At 39.5% G+C, this 22119-nt stretch overlaps 1 protein-coding gene across 1 annotated transcript in view; it reads left to right on the forward strand.

The window, feature by feature from the left end:
• The first annotated feature begins 5818 nt into the window (after positions 1 to 5818).
• Positions 5819 to 22119, forward strand: part of entpd6 (ectonucleoside triphosphate diphosphohydrolase 6) — a 44476-nt gene continuing 28175 nt past the window's right edge. The window contains exons 1-6 of the mRNA XM_039737837.1: positions 5819 to 5915; positions 13320 to 13644; positions 14006 to 14082; positions 17002 to 17145; positions 18275 to 18350; positions 19500 to 19535. Coding sequence (XP_039593771.1) covers positions 13386 to 13644; positions 14006 to 14082; positions 17002 to 17145; positions 18275 to 18350; positions 19500 to 19535 — 592 coding nt within the window. The 5' untranslated portion in view covers positions 5819 to 5915; positions 13320 to 13385. The remainder of the gene's footprint in view (positions 5916 to 13319; positions 13645 to 14005; positions 14083 to 17001; positions 17146 to 18274; positions 18351 to 19499; positions 19536 to 22119) is intronic.

The following is a 22119-nucleotide window of genomic DNA, read 5'->3' on the forward strand; positions in this document are numbered from 1 at the left end:
TTGCACATTTTCATACAGATGGTGGAGCTCAAAGTTCTTTACAAGATGAAGAAAGAAAAGTTTATATGAAATAAAAATAAGATTAGACAATACACAGTAACAAAGAATAAGGTAAAGTCTGATGGCCAGGAGGACAGAAAAAAACTCCAAATGGGTCGAAGGAAAAAACAAACATCAAAACCTGCAGGTTTTTCAAGGTCAAGAGACCCCATCGGCGAGCGTCCAGTACCAGCAACTCTGCTGTCCTCTTCTGGGACTGGCGACTGGAGACGGTGCAGGGCTCACTGATAGAGGGCGTGTGTTTAAACGGAAAAGTTCGACAACCTCAATAAACGGCCATTCATGTGTAGAGCAGAAATACGAATTAAAAAAACATGAAATCTGTTAAAAGGGCCGCGTTTGTTTGGACAGATGGCTACGGAGTGGTTGGCGTACTCATCTCAGCCTGGCAACACCACAGCTTGTTTTGTATGCTTTTCAGTAAACAAATAAGAGAATTATTTAATAATCTGCATAATCGAGCATTAACACCAATGGGATGTTCATGTTGTCTCCTGTCAGCCCTGACAATTAGCTTTAAATGTGACTCTCCATTAAGCCAGAAGGACTCGGCTTGGCTTTCACTGCCATTACGGCACAACGCGATATCCGCTAAGACAAAAATACGGGGCGTGTGTGACACCGGCATCTTGTCATCTGGCGAGTCTGAGCAAAAGAACAACACAGAGAGAGAGAACAGGAAACATGAAGCACGAACGGGCTGCGAACGTAGTGATTCTACCATAAAGGGCAAAAAGACAGAAAGGGACGGACTGCAAAACGCAAAGAGCCACCGACCAGGGGTGTGGAAAGACCCGCCATGAACATGTAAATCACGTGAAGGAGAAATGAGGCAGGCAGAAGTAAAGCTGCTGCGCTATAGACAGACTGACAGGTCTGACAGGTGGAAAGGCGCTATATGAGAGAGAGACGGACAGGTGAACAGGTACATACAGAATATATGACATAACAGGCAGAAATAAATACGGAATAGAGAGACCGACAGATAGATAGGACAGGCATAATAAAATAAGTGAGAGGTGAGGCACCATATGATAGACAGACAGACAGACAGATAGATAGATAGATAGATAGATAGATAGATAGATAGATAGATAGATAGATAGATGCAAAAGTTGCTATATAATAGATAGAGATATATACTATATGATATATATGAAAGGCGCTATATAATACATAGATGTGAAAGGTGCTATTTGATAGATTGATATGAAAGGCGCTATATAACAGATAGATAGATAGATAGAAATGAAAGGCGCTTTATAATAGATAGATAGATATGAAAGGCGCTATATAATAGATAGATGCAAAAGTCGGTATATAATAGATAGATAGATATGAAAGGCGCTATATAATAGATATGAAAGGTGCTATATGATAGATAAATAAATAGATAGATATTCAGACCTCGTCAAAATTGATTTTGAACATGACTCCTCTGAACACGTGTTCAGTCAGTCATTATGGATTACTGAGTGTAGATTTATGGTCAGATCTTTTTTCAAATGAAATCTACAACAGGTATGCAAAGTGGCTGAATACCTTCTAACTTGTTTTGGTATGAATATAAGTTTTAAAAAACGAAAAAAAGATCCCATTTCTAGTACTTCTTCCTCTTTCCAGAGCAATGCTAATGTTCAGAATATGTTAACATATAAAAACACGTCAAGATTATTTGCGTGCTCAGCAGGTTGGAATGCAGCATTTTGGCTTTATAGCCATTAAGCAAGTCTGAGACTTGGGAAGACAAAGGCTGGTTTTGATTTTCAAAAAGTCGTCAGCTGTGCAGAGTGCTGGTCTTCCACAACGCAGTTAGCGAGGAGTCACCTGTTAGCAGGACATCAGCTTTATGCAGATGACATAAACACTCAAGTTTGTTCTCGAGCACCAACAAAGGAGTCCATTTTTACTCAAAAGAAGCAAACCAATTCCCTAACAGGACGGTCACATCGAGTGTATCATGTTTCGAGGTTGTAAATAATAAAATGTGTAAAAATCTAACTGGGTCGAATACTGTCACTTAAACGTCATGTTCTTGTGTAATTCTGACTTCAGGGTGTCATTTATTTGGAATAAAGAAGACATATTCTGAGATACACTACTGTGGTATGGCTTACCGATCACGGAATCAGACAGTGGTGACACGTTCCATGTTGATTAACACATGCAAGTACAAATATCACTGCACATGTGACATTAAATAATGAGCCTGTAAACCTGCTCCATTTCAGTAGCCCCTCAAAGCTTCACTGCCGGGGTTCAGGAGAAGGGCCTGCGCTGCCTCGAAAGCTTGCGTGTTGTAATCTGTTCAGTTAGCCAATCAAAGGGGTCATTTTGCCTCATTTCTCATCGGACGGTCTTCAAAGACTTTTTTGGAACAATGCCGCCCCCTGGTGTTCAATCTCAATGATCTTTCGCACGTGGTGGCAGCCAAACTTTGTCTCACCAGGGGTTAAATAAGAGAGAGCATGGAGAGAATAATAATAATACATTTTATTTAAAAGTGCCTTTCAAAACAGCCAAGGACACAGTACATTAGTATAAAATATTAAAAAATATCGTTAAAGCGCCCAATATGTATACATAGGTAACAAATTAACAAAATGTAACATAAAAAAATCGGGAGTGCTCTCCCCTAGACTTTCTTGTATACACAGATATGGGGATGGATATTTGAGCAGTAAACCACAAGACAATTGTTATATTTTAATATTAGGTGCATTAAAGAACCACCAACAACACATCAAATCAAAATAATAAAATATTGAACAATTATTATAAAAGTAAAGTTCAATAAATCAGACTCCGCGGCTGCTTGAATAAAAGGTAAAGTACCACTTCAGGTTAGTGGAAAGAGCTCAAAACTTGACAGAAATCTACGTTTTGTACTGAATTCTTGCATGCAGAATTTGGTTGACCTAAGTGAAAGCACACTCAAATTATCGTGTTTACACACACAGACATAATTCCAGAAATGTTGTTTTCCGACTCAGGGAGGTCTAAAACGTCGAGATTCATCAAAACCTCGAAATTGAATTTTTCGACGATTACAATACTTCATATACAAGAAAGTAAAAAGGTAAGTTTTAAGTTTACATTTTAAGACAGAAAGTGAGGCACAAATGCGAAGCTGCCAATGATACCCTAAAACAGGGGTCCTCAGTCCCAGTCCTGGAGGGCCACAGTGGTTGCAGGTTTTTGTTCTTCACCCGGTTGCTTAATTAGAAAGCAATTCTTGCCAATAATTTCATTTCATGGCTTGTTAGTTCTTTAACTCTGCTATGTCAGCTCATTCTCATGTCCTGGATTTCCTTTCCTTTTCTAAGGATCTCATCCAAATGATTTGAAGGCTAAAATGGAGGAGTAATCCTCAGTGCTTCACTTTTTTCTCTTCACTTTCATCTCAAGTATTTAATTAAACCCAATAGTGCATGATAAATACACACCGGTGTAAATGGTAACAAGCTAAATGGAGAAATGCTGGTCTCTTTTGTCATTTTTGCTAATTAGGAGCAAATTAAAAACCAAGAATACGGCTGTTTAAGTCTAAAATAAGCAATAAGGGTTCAAAATCTTAATGAGTGAGACAACTAAAGTGACGCAGAAATGTTACTTGAGCACTAAGGGCTTCTTACTAAGCAAATGGATTGGAGCAAAAACCTGCAGCCACTGCGGCCCTCCAGGACTGGGATTGAGGACCCCTGCCCTAAAAGCTCAATCACCCATCATACACAATCTGCACAGGGGGGACGTTCAACAGCACAGAATGGGAAGAGCGAAGTGAGTGTAATGGAACCTACGGTGGGTTCAATAAGGAAAACAGAAGAGGTGGGCAGACCATGAAGGGCCTTAAAATCTTATTAGAAGTTCATATTGGATGCAATATCAGTCTAGTTGTATAATTATGTCGTAGTTATACTCCCTCGTGCATGCTTCTCTTTTTTTATCCTGTTCTCTGTTGCTTTCATGCACGCATCATCATTGTTGCATTATAACTTGCATTGTAAGTCACCTTGAATAACCGTGTCTGCTAAATTTAACAATAAATGGAGGACTTTCAGTCAACAAATTATTCAGCATAAGTGTGTCAGGAAACGCGACGAGGGCTCCTTTATAACTACAGCAATACGCCTGTGCAGCGCGTCACCGTCCCTACCAAGTTGGAAGTTTTCTTTCTTTTTAGTCATTCTGCAGTGTTTTTGAGAGGGGGTTGTTGTTCATATAGAATAACGTTCATTTATTTTAATCGGGTATCTATAGTGAGAAGTCAAGCAACATGACACCTTACATTGGGCAACTAGAAAGACTGCAATATGCAAGCTTTCGAGGCAACTCAGGAACCTTCTTCTGGGGAGATGCAATTTAATGGATTACATCTTGCCTGAAGGAGGAGCGTAAGTTGCTTCACTAATTAACTTCTTTTGAATTCATTTTAATTGACTTGTTTGTTAAGATTTGTTCCCCTGAATTGAATCATTTCTTTCCTTAAACGGCACCCAAACAGAAACAAAATGTGAAGTGAGGGAGCCAACAGAAGACCACCCAAATCAGGGCCTCAAACTCCAACCAGTTTCACTCCAATCAGTTGCTTAATTAGGTGCTGATTCTTGTCACTAATTAAACTCGTTCTTCAATTCCATGGCTTGTTGCTGCTCTCATTGTCCAATAGCAGACATTTCAGAAATTGTTGCTTTTCTCTTTTCTAAGAGCTCTGCTAAAATGTTATGTGGACCTGAGCAGATCAGCATTCCTGAGACCCTCACCTTTCTTAGTTTTCAGATATTGTATGATGGACACCAGCTGTTTTGGTTAATTTTGTATCTCATTGTTTGGCTGCTAATTAACAAATAACCAATTAAAGGGTCTTCAAGAGCAAGTCAATTAAAATTAATACAAAAGTTAATTGGGAGCAAAAACAAAGTTACTAATTAAGAATAGGTAGACCATCTTCTTAATCAGTGACCAGTTTTTGCAAATTAAGTAAATTAAAATGAAGTCAAAATAAATGAAGACACGGACCCCTTAACTGATTTTTTTTTCTGAACAGCCAAACAATAATGAGATACAAACTGGGCCAATCCGTGTACATCATACAATATCGGAAAATAAAGAAAGATGGAGGTCTTAGAGATGTTCATCTGCTCAGGTCATCAAGACAGTGCTCTAACAAACTCAAAAACGTTTTTAGGAAATGATGAAGAATGAGAGCAGCAAGAAGCCATGGAATTAAATATCGGGTTTGATTAGCAACAAGAATCGGCTTCTAAGTAAGAAGTAAAGCTGGAGTTTGAGGCCCCGGTGTTGGCTCACTTCACATCTCTTTCTGTTTGGTTTGCCGTTAAGGTAAAAAAGAAGCAATTCAGGGGGTCCGAGTCTTAAAAACAAGGCAATTAAAATGATGGGAAACGAAGTCAATTAACAGCAGAAAGTGAAAACCTGCAGCCACCGTAGTCCTCCATAGTCGCAGTTGGACAGCTCTATTACATTGGCTTGCCATCATAGTCTTTCGAAGTCTGCGTAAAGAAATGTCTCTTCATTTAAGAGGAGCCTGGTAAAATGGAAAAATGATATCATTAGGAAATAACTCCATCACTATCGACCATGACAGATCAACTGAAATTACCCACCCGACACAGAATGAAACCCAAACGCTCCTTCTTCGGCAGCTAACACACTGACAAGTGACAACCCATCGGATGCCGCAGTTCCCGTCTGCAAGCTAAGATGCTGTCGCGTGACGATGACGTAATGTAAAGGCGCCCAGGATCCAGCAGTTGCCGCTGAGCAGGGTGCGTGGCCGGACTCGCCCCTTTCACCGACAGTGAGCGGTGTAAACGATGTACGAAACATATAAGGTTAGTGACGCTCTGCTTGTTCTTCTATAGGTCTTTCAGATTGTTGTGTATGATGAAGTGAAATGGCTTGTCGGGTTTCCCACATCACGAAGTTTTAACATTTAAAATAAACAGATAAGTTAAAAACTAAAGCGTCTTCCAAGGTTTTTCCTCTTCGTCGGTAGAATAGCCGTGGCTCGCCCTGTCAAGATCGCATAGCCGTGATTGCTGATGTTCAGGTTCGGCCATTCATGCTGGCGTTAATGTATTTTTATAGCTGTAATGTTTTCGCCATCTACCATATAGCGCTTATCATTCATTATGTCCGTCTCTATATGTCGCGTCGAATATTCCTAAGTAATAGAAATGAAGGCTTAATTGGCACACGTTTGGATGGATCGTGTTGAACAATCAGTCAAAGACAGTCGTGATATTTTAGCCAATAACGTCCGTCCATCCATCCATTTTCTAACCGCTTATACATTTAACACGGGGTTAATCTTGACAGCATTGGAGGTGACGCAGGAACAAAGCTGGACAGGCGCTCTTCACTCACAAGACACCCACAGAGAGCAGATTTAGAGGCGAAAATGAACACAACAACATGTTTCTGTAGCGCATTTTCATACAGAACATGCAGTTCAGAGCTCTTCTAACGTCTTCTCGTAAAGCAAATCTAAGACCCATTAGGGCGACACAAAAAGTGAGATCAAGAAAATGAGAAGGAAATAGCAAAAGAGTCGAACAAATATCTCACCCAAGTGTTTGTAAAAAAAAGAAAGAAACAAAAAGTAAAGAAGTAAGAAGAAGTAAAAACAGGCAGTGAGCTCAAATTTAAGAATGGAAGAGTCTGATCAATACGCCGGAGGCTAATGAAACTGGTGGAATGTTAAACCAAATTGGGAAAATATGAGCAGTTACTTCAGAAAGGAGAAGGACTGGAGGACTGGGAAGTGGCAAATGTGACTCCAGCCTAACAAAGCAAATGACATTATTTACTTAAACTTTCAAAAAGCCTACAAACTGGATCTGAAGTTGGTTAACTGACAGGAGACAAAGAGTACAGATAAAAGGAGAATGCTCCACGTGGAGGGGGGTCCTTCAGGGGGTCTGTCCTGGGTCCTTTATTTGTTCAGGTTTAGTTTATGACATTATGTTGTAATTAGCAAACATTTGCATTCCACTGACGGTACTAAAGATGGAGAAATGGCAGACACTGAGGAGGCAGCAAAACAATTCAGAAAGATTTGGACAAGTGTCAGAACGTGGGAAGGTTCTTAAAAGGAGGTTAATGTAGAAAAGTGCTGCACATGAGCAAAATGAAAGTCAATTATAAGTACAAGAGGGGAGACACTGGCCTATAGGGTGAAACCTCTGAAAAGGGTTTAGGGGTTTATGTTGACACATTTGCACCATCTAAGCAATGCACAGAATATATTAAAAAGGCAAAGAAAATGTTAGGTTATAGCATAAAAACTGCTGAATAGAATTTGAAAACCATTATACTTGGACTGTGTAATGCACTAGTGAGACTGCAGGTGGGGTATCTGTGTGCATTTCTGGTCACCACTCTGCAAGAAAGCCATAGCAGCATTTGAAGCTGTGCAGAAGAGAGCAACCAAGTGCATCATGGGATTTAAGGACCCGTCGCACTGTGACAGACTCCGTGATTTAAACCTGTTTTGGTCTTGAGCAGAGTAGGCTGCAGGGGGACTTAATCCAGGTCTTCAATATTCCCAAAGGCCTTGGTAAAGTGGATCCAGCAGAATTCTTTCAGCTAAATGGTGAATGGCGTAGTCCAGGACATCGGTGGAAATTCAGGGCAAGTGCTTTAGGACTTAAGGCTGGAAGGACTTCTTTATTATACATAAAAAGTTGTGTGAACTACTGAGGCATGGAGATTAAGCAGAAACGATCTGGATGAAACGTTGGGCCAGCTTATCTATTAGGTAAACAACGAGCTTGATGGACTGAATAATCTCCTCTCCTGTGTCAAATTTATTTTCTTAAGTTAAAAAATAAAGAGAGAATTGCAGGGAACAATAAATGAAATGTAAAGAAAGAAATGTAAGTTTATATTTAATTATCTAATACAAATAAAGAAGTAAAGCTGTATTAATGTTTGAGTCCTTAAGTATGGATTCAATTACTAAATGTATTTTTGAAGTCTCCAGTGGGTTTATTAGCAAGTCTGATACTATGGTCATATGGCCAGGGAGGACAGCAAAATAAAATTCCAGCTGGTGCGATGCTGGAGAAAATAACTCTGCAGGGGTTCAAGGCAAAAAGACTAGCCAGCCCACACTGATTGTTCTAGCAAACCTAAATATGCTGAAGTAGTCCTTTATTGCTATTATGCGCCATCTTTCGAGATTAGATGCAGTTAGTCTCATCACAAACTGGAGCCCCCATATTCCTACCAGAAATCACAGGCCGCTACGGAGTACTTTGATCAGACAGCAGTGGCACAGGAAGCTGCCACAGAAAACTGGAGGAAGAAAACTGAGAGAAGTAGGGGTCACGAACACTTGTAATGTACAATATTACCGTACATATTATAATCTTATTAGAACTGGCACCAAAAGAAAGCATCTATGAAAAAGCAAAAGCCAAATTAAATGAGTGGAGTTTAGGTGTTTTTCCAAATGTCCCACTGTATTAGCCCTGCAAGTCGTTATCGGTAAAGCTTTCTGGATTTTCAGTGTAAAACAGCAAAGGTCGCCTCACCACTTCTTATATGCTTAGCCCTTGGAATGATTAATAAACTAACGCTTGGGGATCTAAGATTACGACTGGGAGTGTAAAGAGACAGTTATTTCAAAATATTAGGTACGGCATGATTTTTTAGAGCTTTACATACCATTAATAGTATTTTAAAAATCAGTTTTAAAGAAAACGGGTAACCTTTGTGGCTGCTGCATGCCAAACTAACTACAGCTGATTTCTGTCTGTCTGTCTGTGTTCAATAGTCCTTTTAAGGTGCATTACAGCAATCTAGCCTGCTAAAGACATAAAGTGTGATTTAATGCTTCAGCACGTGAGATGCCTGAGCTCTCTGAGCACTGCAAGTAAAAGCACAGTTTTGGTAGTACAGTTAATATTTGATTTAAAGTTAAGATCTGAATCCATAATAACGCCTAAGCCCTTTACATCTCGCTGGATTTGAAAAGTCAGGTGATCAAATGTGTCGGGGATGTAGAAGGAAACCCCCCAGTGAAAAGAAGATTGCATCACCTCCACCTGATGATGTACGCACTGCAGTTATTAAAATACGTACTCGGCTTTTAAATCCGATTTTTCATTTTACAGAGCAGTGCATCATATTAATCACATTGAAGGAGTTGGGACAGAAGGGCCAATGTGCCACAGAGAGATGGGAGGGTAAAACATTAAATAAATTGGCAGTAATCATCTGAGTTAAGGAACATATTGTGGTTTTTTTTATATCCTTCTTGTAAATGTGTCTTTATAGTCTTGACACTCATATGACGTGATGAATTACTGTACTTGTCACAAGTGACACAGGAGAGTTAAATAAAACCAGCCCAACAAGTTTAGGGATTGCATTTTTTTTTCTCATCCGGGAGTAAATTCCTAAAATATGTTTATCTGAAAGCAGCTTTTTAAAGTGTGTTTCTTATTTTAGGAGTTTGGGGTCGTTCCTGGATTTAAATTCTGGTACTGTTTACTCTCGTCGTGTTTCCTTCCATACCCCAAACAGTAAATGTGATGAGTGAGAGTTGTGTGTTTTTGTGTGTCAGAGTAATGGATTGGAATCCCAGCTGGGGTTGGATCCTGTCTTATACCCAATGCTGCTGGGATGGGCTTCATCTCTCTAGCGTCTCTGTACTGATATAAGCTGATTCAGAAAACAATAAGGTGACAACAGCAAATTTTGAAAAACGAACAGCTCATTCCTAAAAGATCACAGGGATATATAAGAGCTGATTTAAACATGTTGTGCCTGACCTATGCAGAGAAATAGCACTAAAACCATACAAGTTTTAGTTTTTTAACGCACTTCCCATGAGCAGCAATACAATTTGTTATAACGTCTGGCTTGTGCCACCATTCTTCTGTAGCCGACTTGATGGCACAGTGTGTCCAAACGAGGTGGCCTTCTAAATTCAGTGCCCGTGGTAGACACACAGTGCCATGGCTGAAGGTTAGGGTGGATGTGACGCCTCCTGCACCCACACCTTCACGTCGCACTTCTGTTTGGCTGTCATTTAATGAAAAAAAGAATTCAAAGGACTGAATGCTTAGAAACAGGGCTATTAAAATGAAGGGACAAGAAATTAATTAGCAGTGAAAACTGGTCACTGATTAGGAAAAGGGTTAGAATGAAAACCTGCGGCCCTCTAGGCCTGGCGTACGACACCCCTGAGCTAAATGAACCAAACTATGGGAGCAATATTGCTGCTGCAGAGTTTGGGGAAAAAACAAATTCACCAAATGTGGTGTGAAAGGCCTGATGGCGATTTTTGTCCATCTGGCAGTTCCACTGTTTTAAGTGTTAATGTTTGTAGTGTGCCACCTTTTGGAATGTGTTTCACAATGCATGTAGTTATAAAATGCATTCATTTTTTTTTTTTTAATTCCAACAGATGGCACATGACAAACATGAGCACTGTTGTCGAGAATCCTGTAGCAAATGAGGAGGCAAATTGACTGTAACTTAATAAAGGACAATTTAAGTAGAAAAAATATAGAAAATAAAGTATGATGGGCGGCATGGTGGCACAGTGGTAGCGCTGCTACCTCGCAGTAATATGACCTGGGTTCGCTTCCCGGGTCCTCGCTGCATGGAGTTTGTATGTTCTCCCCATGTCTGCGTGGGTTTCCTTCGGGTGCATTGGCAATCCTAACTTGTCTCTAGTGTGTGCTTTGTGTGTGTGTTTGCCCTGCGGTGGGCTGGCGCCCTGCCCGGGGTTTGTTCCTGCCTTGCGCCATGTTGGCTGGGATTGGCTCCAGCAGACCCCCGTGACCCTGTGTTAGGATACAGTGGGTTGGATAATGGATGGATGGATAAAGTTTGATAAAGAGAATGCTAATGTCATTTGAGTCCTTTAAACATGTAATTAAAGTAGCAAAATGCGGACAGGAATAGTTCATCTAAGTAATCAATAAATTCTAGTAACAGTTGCTTATGGCTCATGTTTGAGACCCCTGCAGTCAGACCATGAAAGCCTGCTGATGGTCACACTGAGGGAAGCAGGTAATGGCTTTAGTACTTCCACTCTCGGCAGGGTTGGGCAACGTCAGTCCTGGACGTAGTCTCATGGTCTGGAATCCCTGCAGATTTAATTTTTTTTTCTCCAGCCGTCTATAGAGTTTTTTTTGTTTTGTTTTTTCTGTCCCCCCGGCCATTGGACCTTACTCTTATTCTATGTTAATTAATGTTGACTTCTGTTTATTTTTTATTGTGTCTTCTATTTTTCTATTCATTATGTAAAGCACTTTGAGCTACTTTTTTGTATGAAAATGTGCTATAGAAATAAATGTTGTGGTTGTTGTTAGAGGGCTGCAGTTGGCTGCAGGTTCGAACCCAATTGCTTAATTAAAAAACAATCCTTGCCAGTCGTGGACTTTTTTATTTTATGGCTTGTTTGTGTTTTTAACTCTCTGCATTGTTAGGTTCTTATATCGTTAATTTTTTTTTCCTTTCCAAAGATGTCATCCAAATGAGTTGAAGCCTAAAACGGATGAGTGAAGTTTTCCTTTTAATTGTTTTATTACACCAAGTTGTGCCTGGTGAATCCACACAGGTGTGAACGGGAACAACTTAGAGGGAGAATTGCTGGCTGTTCTTTCATTTACATCTGATTGCTAATAAGGAGTTATTAAAAACACTGAAAGCAACTGTTCAGCACTAAAACAAGCAATTAAGGGTGGGGATCCTTAACAAGTGAGACCACTAAAATGAATGCAGAAAAACGTCACTTGAACAATAAGAGCTTCATCAGCAATTAGTGACTCCTCATTAAGAAACTGGGCTGGAACAAAAACCTGCAGCCGCTGTGACCCTCCAAGACCCTGTCTGTCAGCTGGGTTTATTTCCTATTTTTTTCTATTTAAAATGTCCTTCATTAGATTAGGTTACTAGCAAAGACAGATAATGGGAATTTTTTATTTTTTTTTTTATTTTTATTATTCTGTCTCTTGCCCTATGGTTACCTTCCCTTTATATTTACGTGTGTGAACGTCTCTTCACCGTCGCTCTCCCTCTCTAGTGCGTTCCCATAAAGCAGTGTTTCTCCGTCAAGGGGGGCGCGTTTGACCTCGGGGAACATGCTTTTTTATTTTTCTTTTAAATTTTTTTTGAATTTAGAATGCACTTTAAATCTTTTCTGTTACATTTAATAAAGCTATTCTTAGTTGTAAATTGGTCCATATTTCTTTCTTTTTTTATTCTCTTATACATTAATAAGGATACAGTGTTATGCAGAGGTGTACTTATAACAATTTTATAGACAAATGATACTATTTATAGTCGCGCGGGGGGCGTGAGATGTTTTCTTCTTCCTAGGGGGGGCATGACAGAAAATAATTGAGAAGCACTGCCATAAAGCCTGCTTTTCAGGCACTGTCATTACCTTTGAGAGGCATCTTTCTCACCTCCTGTCTGGTTTTATGCTTGCAGTCTTTGAAGGCGACTCTCAGCATGCCTCTCACGCCTTTACTCCTCCTTGTGCGTCTCAAACTCGCATTTCCTCTTTCGTCGAGTCACCAAAGCCAAACTGACCAGTTGGATTGCTGAGAGGTACTGGGCACCCAGACTTTAGTGTTTTATCACATAGTAGATGGCGTTGGTTGTACGCACCATTTGCTGGAATGAAAAATGCAATGTGTTTCTTTAGTATATGCAACAAAGACTTTTTTGTGTTGCTCAGTTGTAACAAAAATGACAATTTGAATTTTGCATTCAAAGGTAATAAACATTCCCATGACGTTGAATATTCACATACAGGGAACATTTTTAATATTGGATTGCTAGTGCTGTTAATATAAGCTAATGGATATGTAAAGTGCATTCCCAGACACATTAACTGGTTAACTGTCTATTTTCCTTGCCAGCTTATCAGCTGTGTAGACCACCTAAAACGTGTGCCTGGTCTTTCTCTGTACTCAAGACCCTGTTTAAGACCTCATGGGTTGGGGTAGTAAGCTCACAGGGTGTGTAACATCTCAACAACTGAGCAGCAGTCTTGTCTAATCTACTCTTGACTCAAATACAAATGTAGCCTGCATTCATTATTTATAATTTTTTACTTTTTCATTTTTTGAATTAATGTCTTGATCTACTGTCTGTCTTTCTTAAGATAAAATAGACGTTGCTTGAGAGATGTTTAGCTGGTTTTCATTTATTTGGATAAAAAGGTGTGGACTGCTGAAACTTCTTACTTTTTGTGTTTTTCTTTCCAGAAAAGGTTGTGATTCCAGCAGGAAGGGCGAAACCTCTGGGGATTATGAGTGAGCACATCCGGAGAAATGAGGATACCAAAATTAGCCATCGCCTTTTTTTTTCTCTTCTGTGTGGCGCTATACGTGATGTATATCAAATGGCACATTGAAGCTTTACCTCTCACAGACTCCAAAGACTACCTGAAATTAAAAAATGACCCAGATAATCTTTGCCAGCCCATGTCGGAAGAAGAAGACAGTCGCTATTTCCTGTATGGAATTATGTTTGACGCCGGGAGTACAGGAACAAGGATCCATATTTTTAAATTTAAACAAATGCCAAACGGTATGTTGGACCCAAGGCCGCGTGATACCTGTGGCTGTTTGCTTGCAGTGTTTGGTGGTTTGTTTTCGTATCTCCTTGCCTTGTAGCTGACATTGTACACTTAATGTTTGTGACATTTTTCATTGGAGTAGCAAGTAAATATCATTTTATAAGGATGGATTGTGGTTATTCTTCTTATTACTAATTTAAATACTTTAGCTAAACGGAGTACTTCAGTATGTTGTAGTGTCAAAGTATATTAATGTGCACAAAAGCACTAAAGTAGCACAGTTGAAAATAACACAACAGAAAGGGCAGGAGTCAGGCAGTGCTGATGATAATTTGAATGTAAAATACTTGTTTCGTTTGGTTTTTCTTTCAGATTCCCCAAAATTGGAACATGAAATATTTAAAGCTATAAAACCTGGCCTATCTGCTTATGCGGATGATCCTGAAAAAGTAAGTACGGTAATTTATTTGGATAATGGTGGAAATCGGAGCCCTTGAATTACATCTTCATAATATGCATTCAGGTGACACCTAGAGGGACTACAGATCTGATTCACAATGAAATGGTCATCAAGTCTTCCAAATAGTTTTTCAGTGTATTTAGTTTACAGCATTATTTTCCATTACGTAAGAATGTAGTTATTTGAAAAAGTTAGTACACCCCATGAAATGTTTCTTTGTTTTCTTTTTTAACATATGTGGGCAAACTGTATCAAGATTTGGTCTTCATTTCAACAGTATCTGTGGATAAAGGTGATGTTATCTAACAAAACATCAGACCACATTTACTTTTTGTTGTTCGTTGTGTAATTTAAATAAACATAAATGCAAATTTGGCCTGTGGAAAAAGTAAGTACACACTTACATTTATCATGACCTCAAATTAGAATTATGTGCAAATGATTAAAAGATCATGGGCACAGGTCTTGTCTGAACCTGTCGAGACATTTAGTTTGGTTCGTTAAAGTTTGTGTTGTTACCATGCTGTAGAGTGTGGCTGGGATGCCTCCACACTGGGAGGACCGGGTGAGCAAGCGTGGCCAGAGCGTTACCTCCCCCAGGACGCTAAATGGCAAACCCCGGGTTGCAGCGGTGCCTCAGACTCCCGTAGGGCTTCATGGGAGTTGGAGTGTGGTGCAGCCCTGTTGGGATCTGCAGGCACCACCAGGGGGTGCTGCAACAGGATCTGCTGGGTCCTTTTGGGTAGTTCTGCCACACCCAGAAGTGCTGCCGGAAATAATTCATCAGGCACCTGGAGCACTTCCCGGGTGCCTTATAAAAGGAGCCAGCAGCCACTACTCGGGGAGCCGGAGTCGGGAGGAGGACATCGAAGCTTGACCCAAGGAGTGGAAAGGAGAAGAGAAAAAGAAAAGGAAGACCATTGTGTTGGTGCTGTGCCTGTGCTTTGGAGTGTGTTGTGCCTATGGGAAATGGGGAAGAAATTTCCCACGAGGAAAAAAAAGAAAATTAAAACGTGTGTGCCTTGAAATTGTGTCCCATGCTTGTCTATGTCCGGTTCAGCTGGGGTGGTCCACACATGCCTAGACAAAAAGAGCTCTTGTTAAGGTACATAAGAGATAGTTATGAGTCTGTTAAGGGATTTAAAAAGATCTCCAAACATTTGTAAAGCTGAAAGATCAACTATAAGTGGAGAAGATGTCAAGCAACTGCCAAATTGTCCAGACCAGACTGCCCAAGCAAGACCAGCCCAAACATAAATTGCTGAAAGAAGTCTCAAAGAATTTCATCATGGGACCTACAGGTAGCTCTCGCCACTGTTGATGTCAAAGTGTATGAGTCTACAATATAAATGGGGCTGCATAGATTAGATGTACATGCGAGGTGTGCCAGAAGGAAAAAAACACCAGGACAAGACTGAAGTTTGCCAGTGAACACCTAGACAAAGACCAGGGCATCTGAGGCGCGAGACAGAGAGAGTGTTATCTGGCCACGGTACCAGAAGGCATGTTGGACAAAAACCACATTTGACCAGGAGAACCTGACAGCAATTGTAAAGCGCTGGTGGTGGCGGCAGCAGTAGTGTTCAGGCATGGGGCTGATTTGGTGCATCAGGGCCTGGGTAGCTTGCCATCATACAATCCACTATGAATTCTTCATTGTACCAGAGGGTGCACAAGGATGATGTGACACCGTTCGTCAGAAGATTGAAGCTGTATAAGCCTGTGCTGTAAAAAGCCCGGGGTCCTAGAAACTATTGAAATTGTCAGAAAAAAAATTGGAGGTTTTCGTTTTGCTGACGCACTCGCCTCACTTGTGTATTAGCAGCGGGAGGAAAAGTAAAAGGGATGCCATTTTGCTGATGTGCTCTCCTCACTTCAGTATCAGCAGCTAAGCAAGTGACTCTTTATTCGGAAGCTTCATTTTGCCGATATGCTTGCCTCTCTTGTGTATTAGCGGCTAAGCAAGTTTCTGTTTCCTCTGAGGTGGAGCCCTTGCCCCAACTCCACCTCTCGCTTCTATATATATATATATATATATATATATATATATAGTGACAGTAAATGGCGCTATACCAGCGCTTAACCCAGCACAGACAGACATGAGGCACGCTTACACAAGTTTGCGCTTTTTATTTTCGGTTCTCTTCTTTACAGTCCTTTGCACTTCACACGCCGTTTACAAATCACCACAAATATAACTCAGTCCTTTCCTTCCTTCTTCTATGCCACCCTCACTCCTTCACTCTCGAGCTCTGTCCTCTGCCTCTGCCTGTCCTCTGCCTCTGTCCTCTGCCTATATATATATATATATATATATATATATATATATATATATATATATATAATATAATAGTCTCCAGTTTGTTATGTTACAATATTTGTTCTTACGACTGACAGTAACCATACAGCTTAAGGGTACATTCTGTCTGTGGATATACTGGTGTGAGTGCCAATTAAGTGACTGGCATCTCTAAAATACCCTCTGTATATGTGTGCAGGAGATCTGAGGTATAACTAATTTGGGCAACATTGTAAGATAAATAGCCTCACATAGGATTTTAAGCAAACAGGATCATTTTTCATGTGTCCTATTATGCTCTGTAAGAAATGACCCACATTAATCTTCTGGTTTAACCGTTTTAAGTACCGTATATGAGTCCACATATTCTTTATCATTTTGTTGAAAAGAGAGATCATTTAGTCTTTAAGAATTTCAGACCTTTATTTCTCTATCCTTGTTAATTGTCTTTGTCAGGCTTGACTGTGGCAGATTATAACCTTACTGAGGTTAGTTATATTTTAGACATTTCTTTTATTTCATATATTGTACAAGATACACAATCAGACAGGACTCTTGTAGTTTGAAGGAACAGTTCTTCAAAAGTCATTTTTGTCTGTTGAATTTTAGTGCACTGCTGGAATCGAGGAACTCTTGATCACTGCGAAACAGACCATTCCCTGTTCCCGTTGGAAAAGCACTCCTTTAGTACTGAAAGCCACAGCCGGGCTTCGCTTGTTACCTGATGAGAAAGCAGAAGACTTGCTCAACCAGGTGAGGTGTTTGAAGAGAGACAGGCAAAGTAGTTTCGAATTAAAAATGAATACACAACTAAGGGAGACTATTGCAAAGTAGCATGCTGGTCTTTTGGGGTGTTTTCACTTGTTCTAAATAACAAAATAAATGAAGTGGGTTCATTAATATTTACATCACATTTGTTTTTTGCACAGGAGAATGTCAAGAGTGTGTACAAGTGTAAATACTTGGCAATATGGTGGAATTTGTTTTTCTTTTCATGACTATTTAACCCAGGAGTGTCAAACTCCGATCCTGAAGGGCCACATTGGCTACAGGTTTTTTGTTCCAGCCACTTTGTCCATTAGTCACCATTGACTACCGCTAACCAAACCTCTTTTGGTTAATTTGAATTGACTTCTTAATACTAGGACCTTGTAATTGTTTCTTTTTTATTAACTACCAGGTAAACAAAAGTGAAATGTAAAGCAAGCCAATATATGGCCAGCTATGACAGGGAATCACAAAATCCAACTGATTTCTTAATTCTTGTTTAGTGAAACCTTTATTTAATTCAGTGGATTGTTGGTGCTCGTATTCACTAATCTGGCCAGAACACATTGATTGTGGAAGGACCAGAGGAGACAGAGCGGGCTCAGGGTGTTATCTCTATATCTAGATGTAATGTATATGTATGTGTATATACTTCTACACTACTGGTCTAAAGTTTATAACGCCAACTGTCCTTTAAGACAGACAGGGGATTGTAAAGTAATCAATAGAAGGTGGGACACCTGTCCAAATTGTTAGCCTCAACTTACAAGGCTTCATTAGCTTTATTTGCTACAGAGCATCTGTAGGTTGTAACTTATTAGTTGTTTCCTGAAGAATGCCCATTTATAATAGTCTGAAACTTCCTTTTTTATTTCAGTTTTTGCTTACTTAAACTTTACATTTAAACAAACCTCTGATGGTTTAATGCTTACCTTTTCACCATTTTAGGTCATTCATTGAATTTCAACTGATTAAATTTGAAGAAAAACTGAGGTGTTCTGAAACTTTTGACTTTTGATCCAGTTTCAATTTTAATCACTGTGTAACACTCAATTAATTTCAAGTAAAAATTTGCAATAAGGAAATATATTAAAAACAGAATATCTTCCTGCAGGTGAGAAATGTTTTCCAGAAATCTCCATTTCTAAACAAAGCTGACTGTGTTTCTATCATGGATGGCACTGATGAAGGTAACATTTTTTTTTATTGATACTCTGTGACTTTCTTTTGCTTGAGATATTGTCTTGGTGACAACAATAATCTTATTGCCATTTTCTCCATCCTTTGTCATTAAAATTGTCCCTTATGTTTATTATTATTGTAATTTCTTTAAAATTTTGCTTAGTGAAATGTAGGTAGTCATTTACTGTATCCAGCTGAGGCAGAGTGGCACATTATTTTAATATGCTGTTTATGTTTCTGAGCCAAAGTATTCTGGTTTTGTTCATTTTTCATTTCCTCTGCTTTGTGTGTGTGTGTGTGCTGTTGGTGTGATGTGGCTTTTTATTTATCACTGAAGTTTGACTTTAAACTCATTCCCAGGAGTATTTTTCCGATTAAACCAAACATTTCAAAGCTGACATTATTTTAAGGTGGAGTTAAAAACTTTTAATTTTTAAACATTCTCCACGTGAATGTATTGCTGTGTTAAGCACTCACTGAAATATGACTGGGTTTATAATGTATGAGGCACGTATAAAGTTAGTTCCTCTTGAAGTTCAGCATATTCAACAGTTTGGCACCACATCAGTCCTGATTATTGTTTTTTTTTTTTTTTAAAAATATAGAGAATGTCCCCACAAATTAGCAACATCGGTTTAAGAATTTAAATTTAAAACACATTTAAGTTCTAAGGATAAATGTTTTTGAGGCCTTTACAATCGGCTAAAGATAATTTGGCTACTGGCCAGATTAAACACCCACACCAACAATTGTCCCAAACGTTATGGTGCCCTGAAATGGGGGGGGCCATGAAGAAAAAGTGTTGTTTGACCAACATGTTTGTGAATCCCCTTAAATGAAATTCTGCAGGTCTGAATTGTTTGATTTTCTAACTTTAAACTGTAGAGCAGAGAGGTAAGTCAAGGAAAAATGGATCTTTGTCCTGAACATTATGGAGGGTCCTGTACATGCACACATGTAGGCCATAGCCGCCTTTGAGCGGCTTACTATGTTTCTCAACTTGCACCATTTCATTTACAAAATAAGAAGACCGGCCATCTATGATACAAAAGCCCGTCTGCCCCAATTGGTACAAAACTGACTCTGAGGAGCTGGTTATAAAGAGGCTGTTTTTTGTGGTTGTCTTCTTCTTAACATCTAAAGCAATTCTTTTTCAGGTATTTCTGCGTGGATTACTGTGAACTTTTTATTAGGTATGTCATCATTGTTTAACTCTTGTTCGATTTTAAATGTATAAAGTTATTTACAATGGTTTACACTAGAGGTGGAATTTCTGTGGTATACTAAATATTTGTACATTCCAATAGTGAGAAGTATAGTGAGAAGTCAAGCAGAATGACCCCTTTTATTGGCTAACTAGAAAGATCACAATATCCAAGCTTTTGAGGTAACTCGGGTCCCTTCTTCAGGCAACATGTAATCAAAGAAGTGTGTCATTCTGCTTGACTTCTCACTACATCCATCTTCTTATATATAAATGTCTACGCATGGAAGTGTGTGTGTCTGTCTGGCTCGGTAGTGAGAGGTGAAGTCTGGGTAAGTGTTCCACCGCCAAGAAAACATGCTTAGCTGGTAATAACACAAGCAAGACGAGAACATCAGCTAAACAAAACCTCAGAAGAAAGAGAAGCTAACAACGGCAAACTGGTATCCCTTTTACTTTTCCTCCCACCGCTAATGCACAAGCGAGATGAGCATGTCGGCAAAACGAATCCTCCTAGGAGAGAGACGCCCAGGGTAGTTCCTTTTAGTTACCTGACATTTCTACATTTCATTTTTTTTTCTGACAATTTCAGTAGTTTCTAGGAAAAGCCTGGGCTTACACAGCTACCCTTGTATAATACACTACTGTGGCTGTCTGTTTGTGTGTCTAGGATTTTAAATCACCTGCAGTTCGCAAACTGTTTGACCCATTGACCTGAAATTTGGTACACATATACTATGTGGTGTCTGCTGTCCACTTTCAGGGTGATGATTGACCTCCAAGGTCAAAGGTCAACCCAGGAAGGTCAAGGTCAAAAATCAGATAACCTGTAGCCTGAAATTTGGTACACATATATTACGCTGAAACTCTGCAATACAGCTCGATATTAAAAATGAAGAGTTTTGGAATTATTCCTGCTTTTATTTTGCTGTATAATTAACTCTCAGCAGGATGGCCATGTGGCACATGCAAACGGGCGCCGTTCTCATCCCTACCACCTTCGCCATCACTTCCCCTACCTCTTCGTATCTTAAATCATTCTGGAGGCAGATTGAAGACTTAAGTGCCAGCTTAAGTGAAAAATTAAGGAAAACAGTAATTGCAAAACAAAAACTGACTTAATCAGCTTTAACGCAAAAAAATGGCCGACGAAAGAAGAGAAGAAGCGGGCCGCTAGGGTGGAGAGAAGAAGAGCTGCTCAGGAAGCGGCAAGCGCATCAACCTCTGAGCAGACGAATGCTAAACGTACAAAGAAAGAAAAAGGATGAAAACTATAAATCAAGTGTATTCACTGCACGTTATCATGCAGTGCACCGTTACTAGTAATGGCTAACATGGTACAACACCCTAGTAATAGTGAGAAATGTAAATTACAAAAAAAAAAAACTTACCATATATACTCACGTATAAGTCGGGTCTTGAAACCCATAAAATCAGACCCCGACTTATATGCCATTCAAAAATGCGACACATTTTTAAAACATTTTTTATACATTTTCTTGTCTCCTCCAATCTCTCACCAGTTCCTCAGACACGTTGAATTTTGTTGCAGCAGCACAGTTACCAATTTCTTTTGCTTCTTCAACGACGTTTAATTTAAAACCAGCTTCATATTTTCTTCTGATTGAACGCTCCATTGTAGATAAGGGATGCTGTTACGATAAAGGTGTATGAGGATGTGAGATACAGAAAACACAGATCGGTGCAAATGTCGCTTTGGAATAGTTTGGGTATTACCATGTGGTCACGTAGGCACAATAGAGAGAGTGTGTGTGGGGGGGGTTAGGAGCACACGCTGATACAGCGCATTGCCGCACCCACAGGCCGTGTGCTCCGTGGTTCTTCTCTCAGGTGGGTGTTAGCATATCATAATCTCTTGGACCAATAGCGTGAGTTTTTCGCATTCAACTTATACAACCGACATTATAAAATACCAGAAATTATACGGTAAAATGAAGTCCCGACTCATCCACGAGTATATACGTCATTAAGATGTACAGTAAAAGGTAACTGAGTTGATTAAATAAATATCTTTTTGTTTAATTTATTTTAAAGATGTTGTTTTTATTTCTAAGCCTTATTACTCCTTTTTGTGTGTTCTGATATTTTTCTCAGGACGTTGTCATTCACTGCACTGTTGTTGTGTTAGTCCGTTATGCACAAAGCTTTAAAATCTTTGCCACAGAAAACCTGTGTTTGGTAATGCATTGTGAGCAGAAGATAAATATTTGATTACTTTGTAAATCAACCTGTATAGAGTATTAGAGAGCTTGAGAAGGGAGTGCTGTCTGCTACTAGTGGTGCTGCTTGAATGAGGCAGATTGCACATGGGCCTGTTGACTTAGTGCTCTGTTATTTCAACGGCTTTATGGCAGCACTCATTGACTCTTACGAGGTCACTGCTCTGTATATTCTCTCAGAAATCCTTGCCAAGATTAAGATAACTCGCAACTTGAAGTCTGCCTGCCCTCCATGAAACCTCTGATCTGAAAATGTTGCTCAGTGCCTTCTAAAACTGGCTGTTACTGAATGTACACAAACTGCAGCTTTTCTGTTCATTATTTAATATAATA

This window comes from Polypterus senegalus, chromosome 16, assembly GCF_016835505.1.
Source record: "Polypterus senegalus isolate Bchr_013 chromosome 16, ASM1683550v1, whole genome shotgun sequence".
Lineage (NCBI taxonomy): Eukaryota > Metazoa > Chordata > Cladistia > Polypteriformes > Polypteridae > Polypterus > Polypterus senegalus.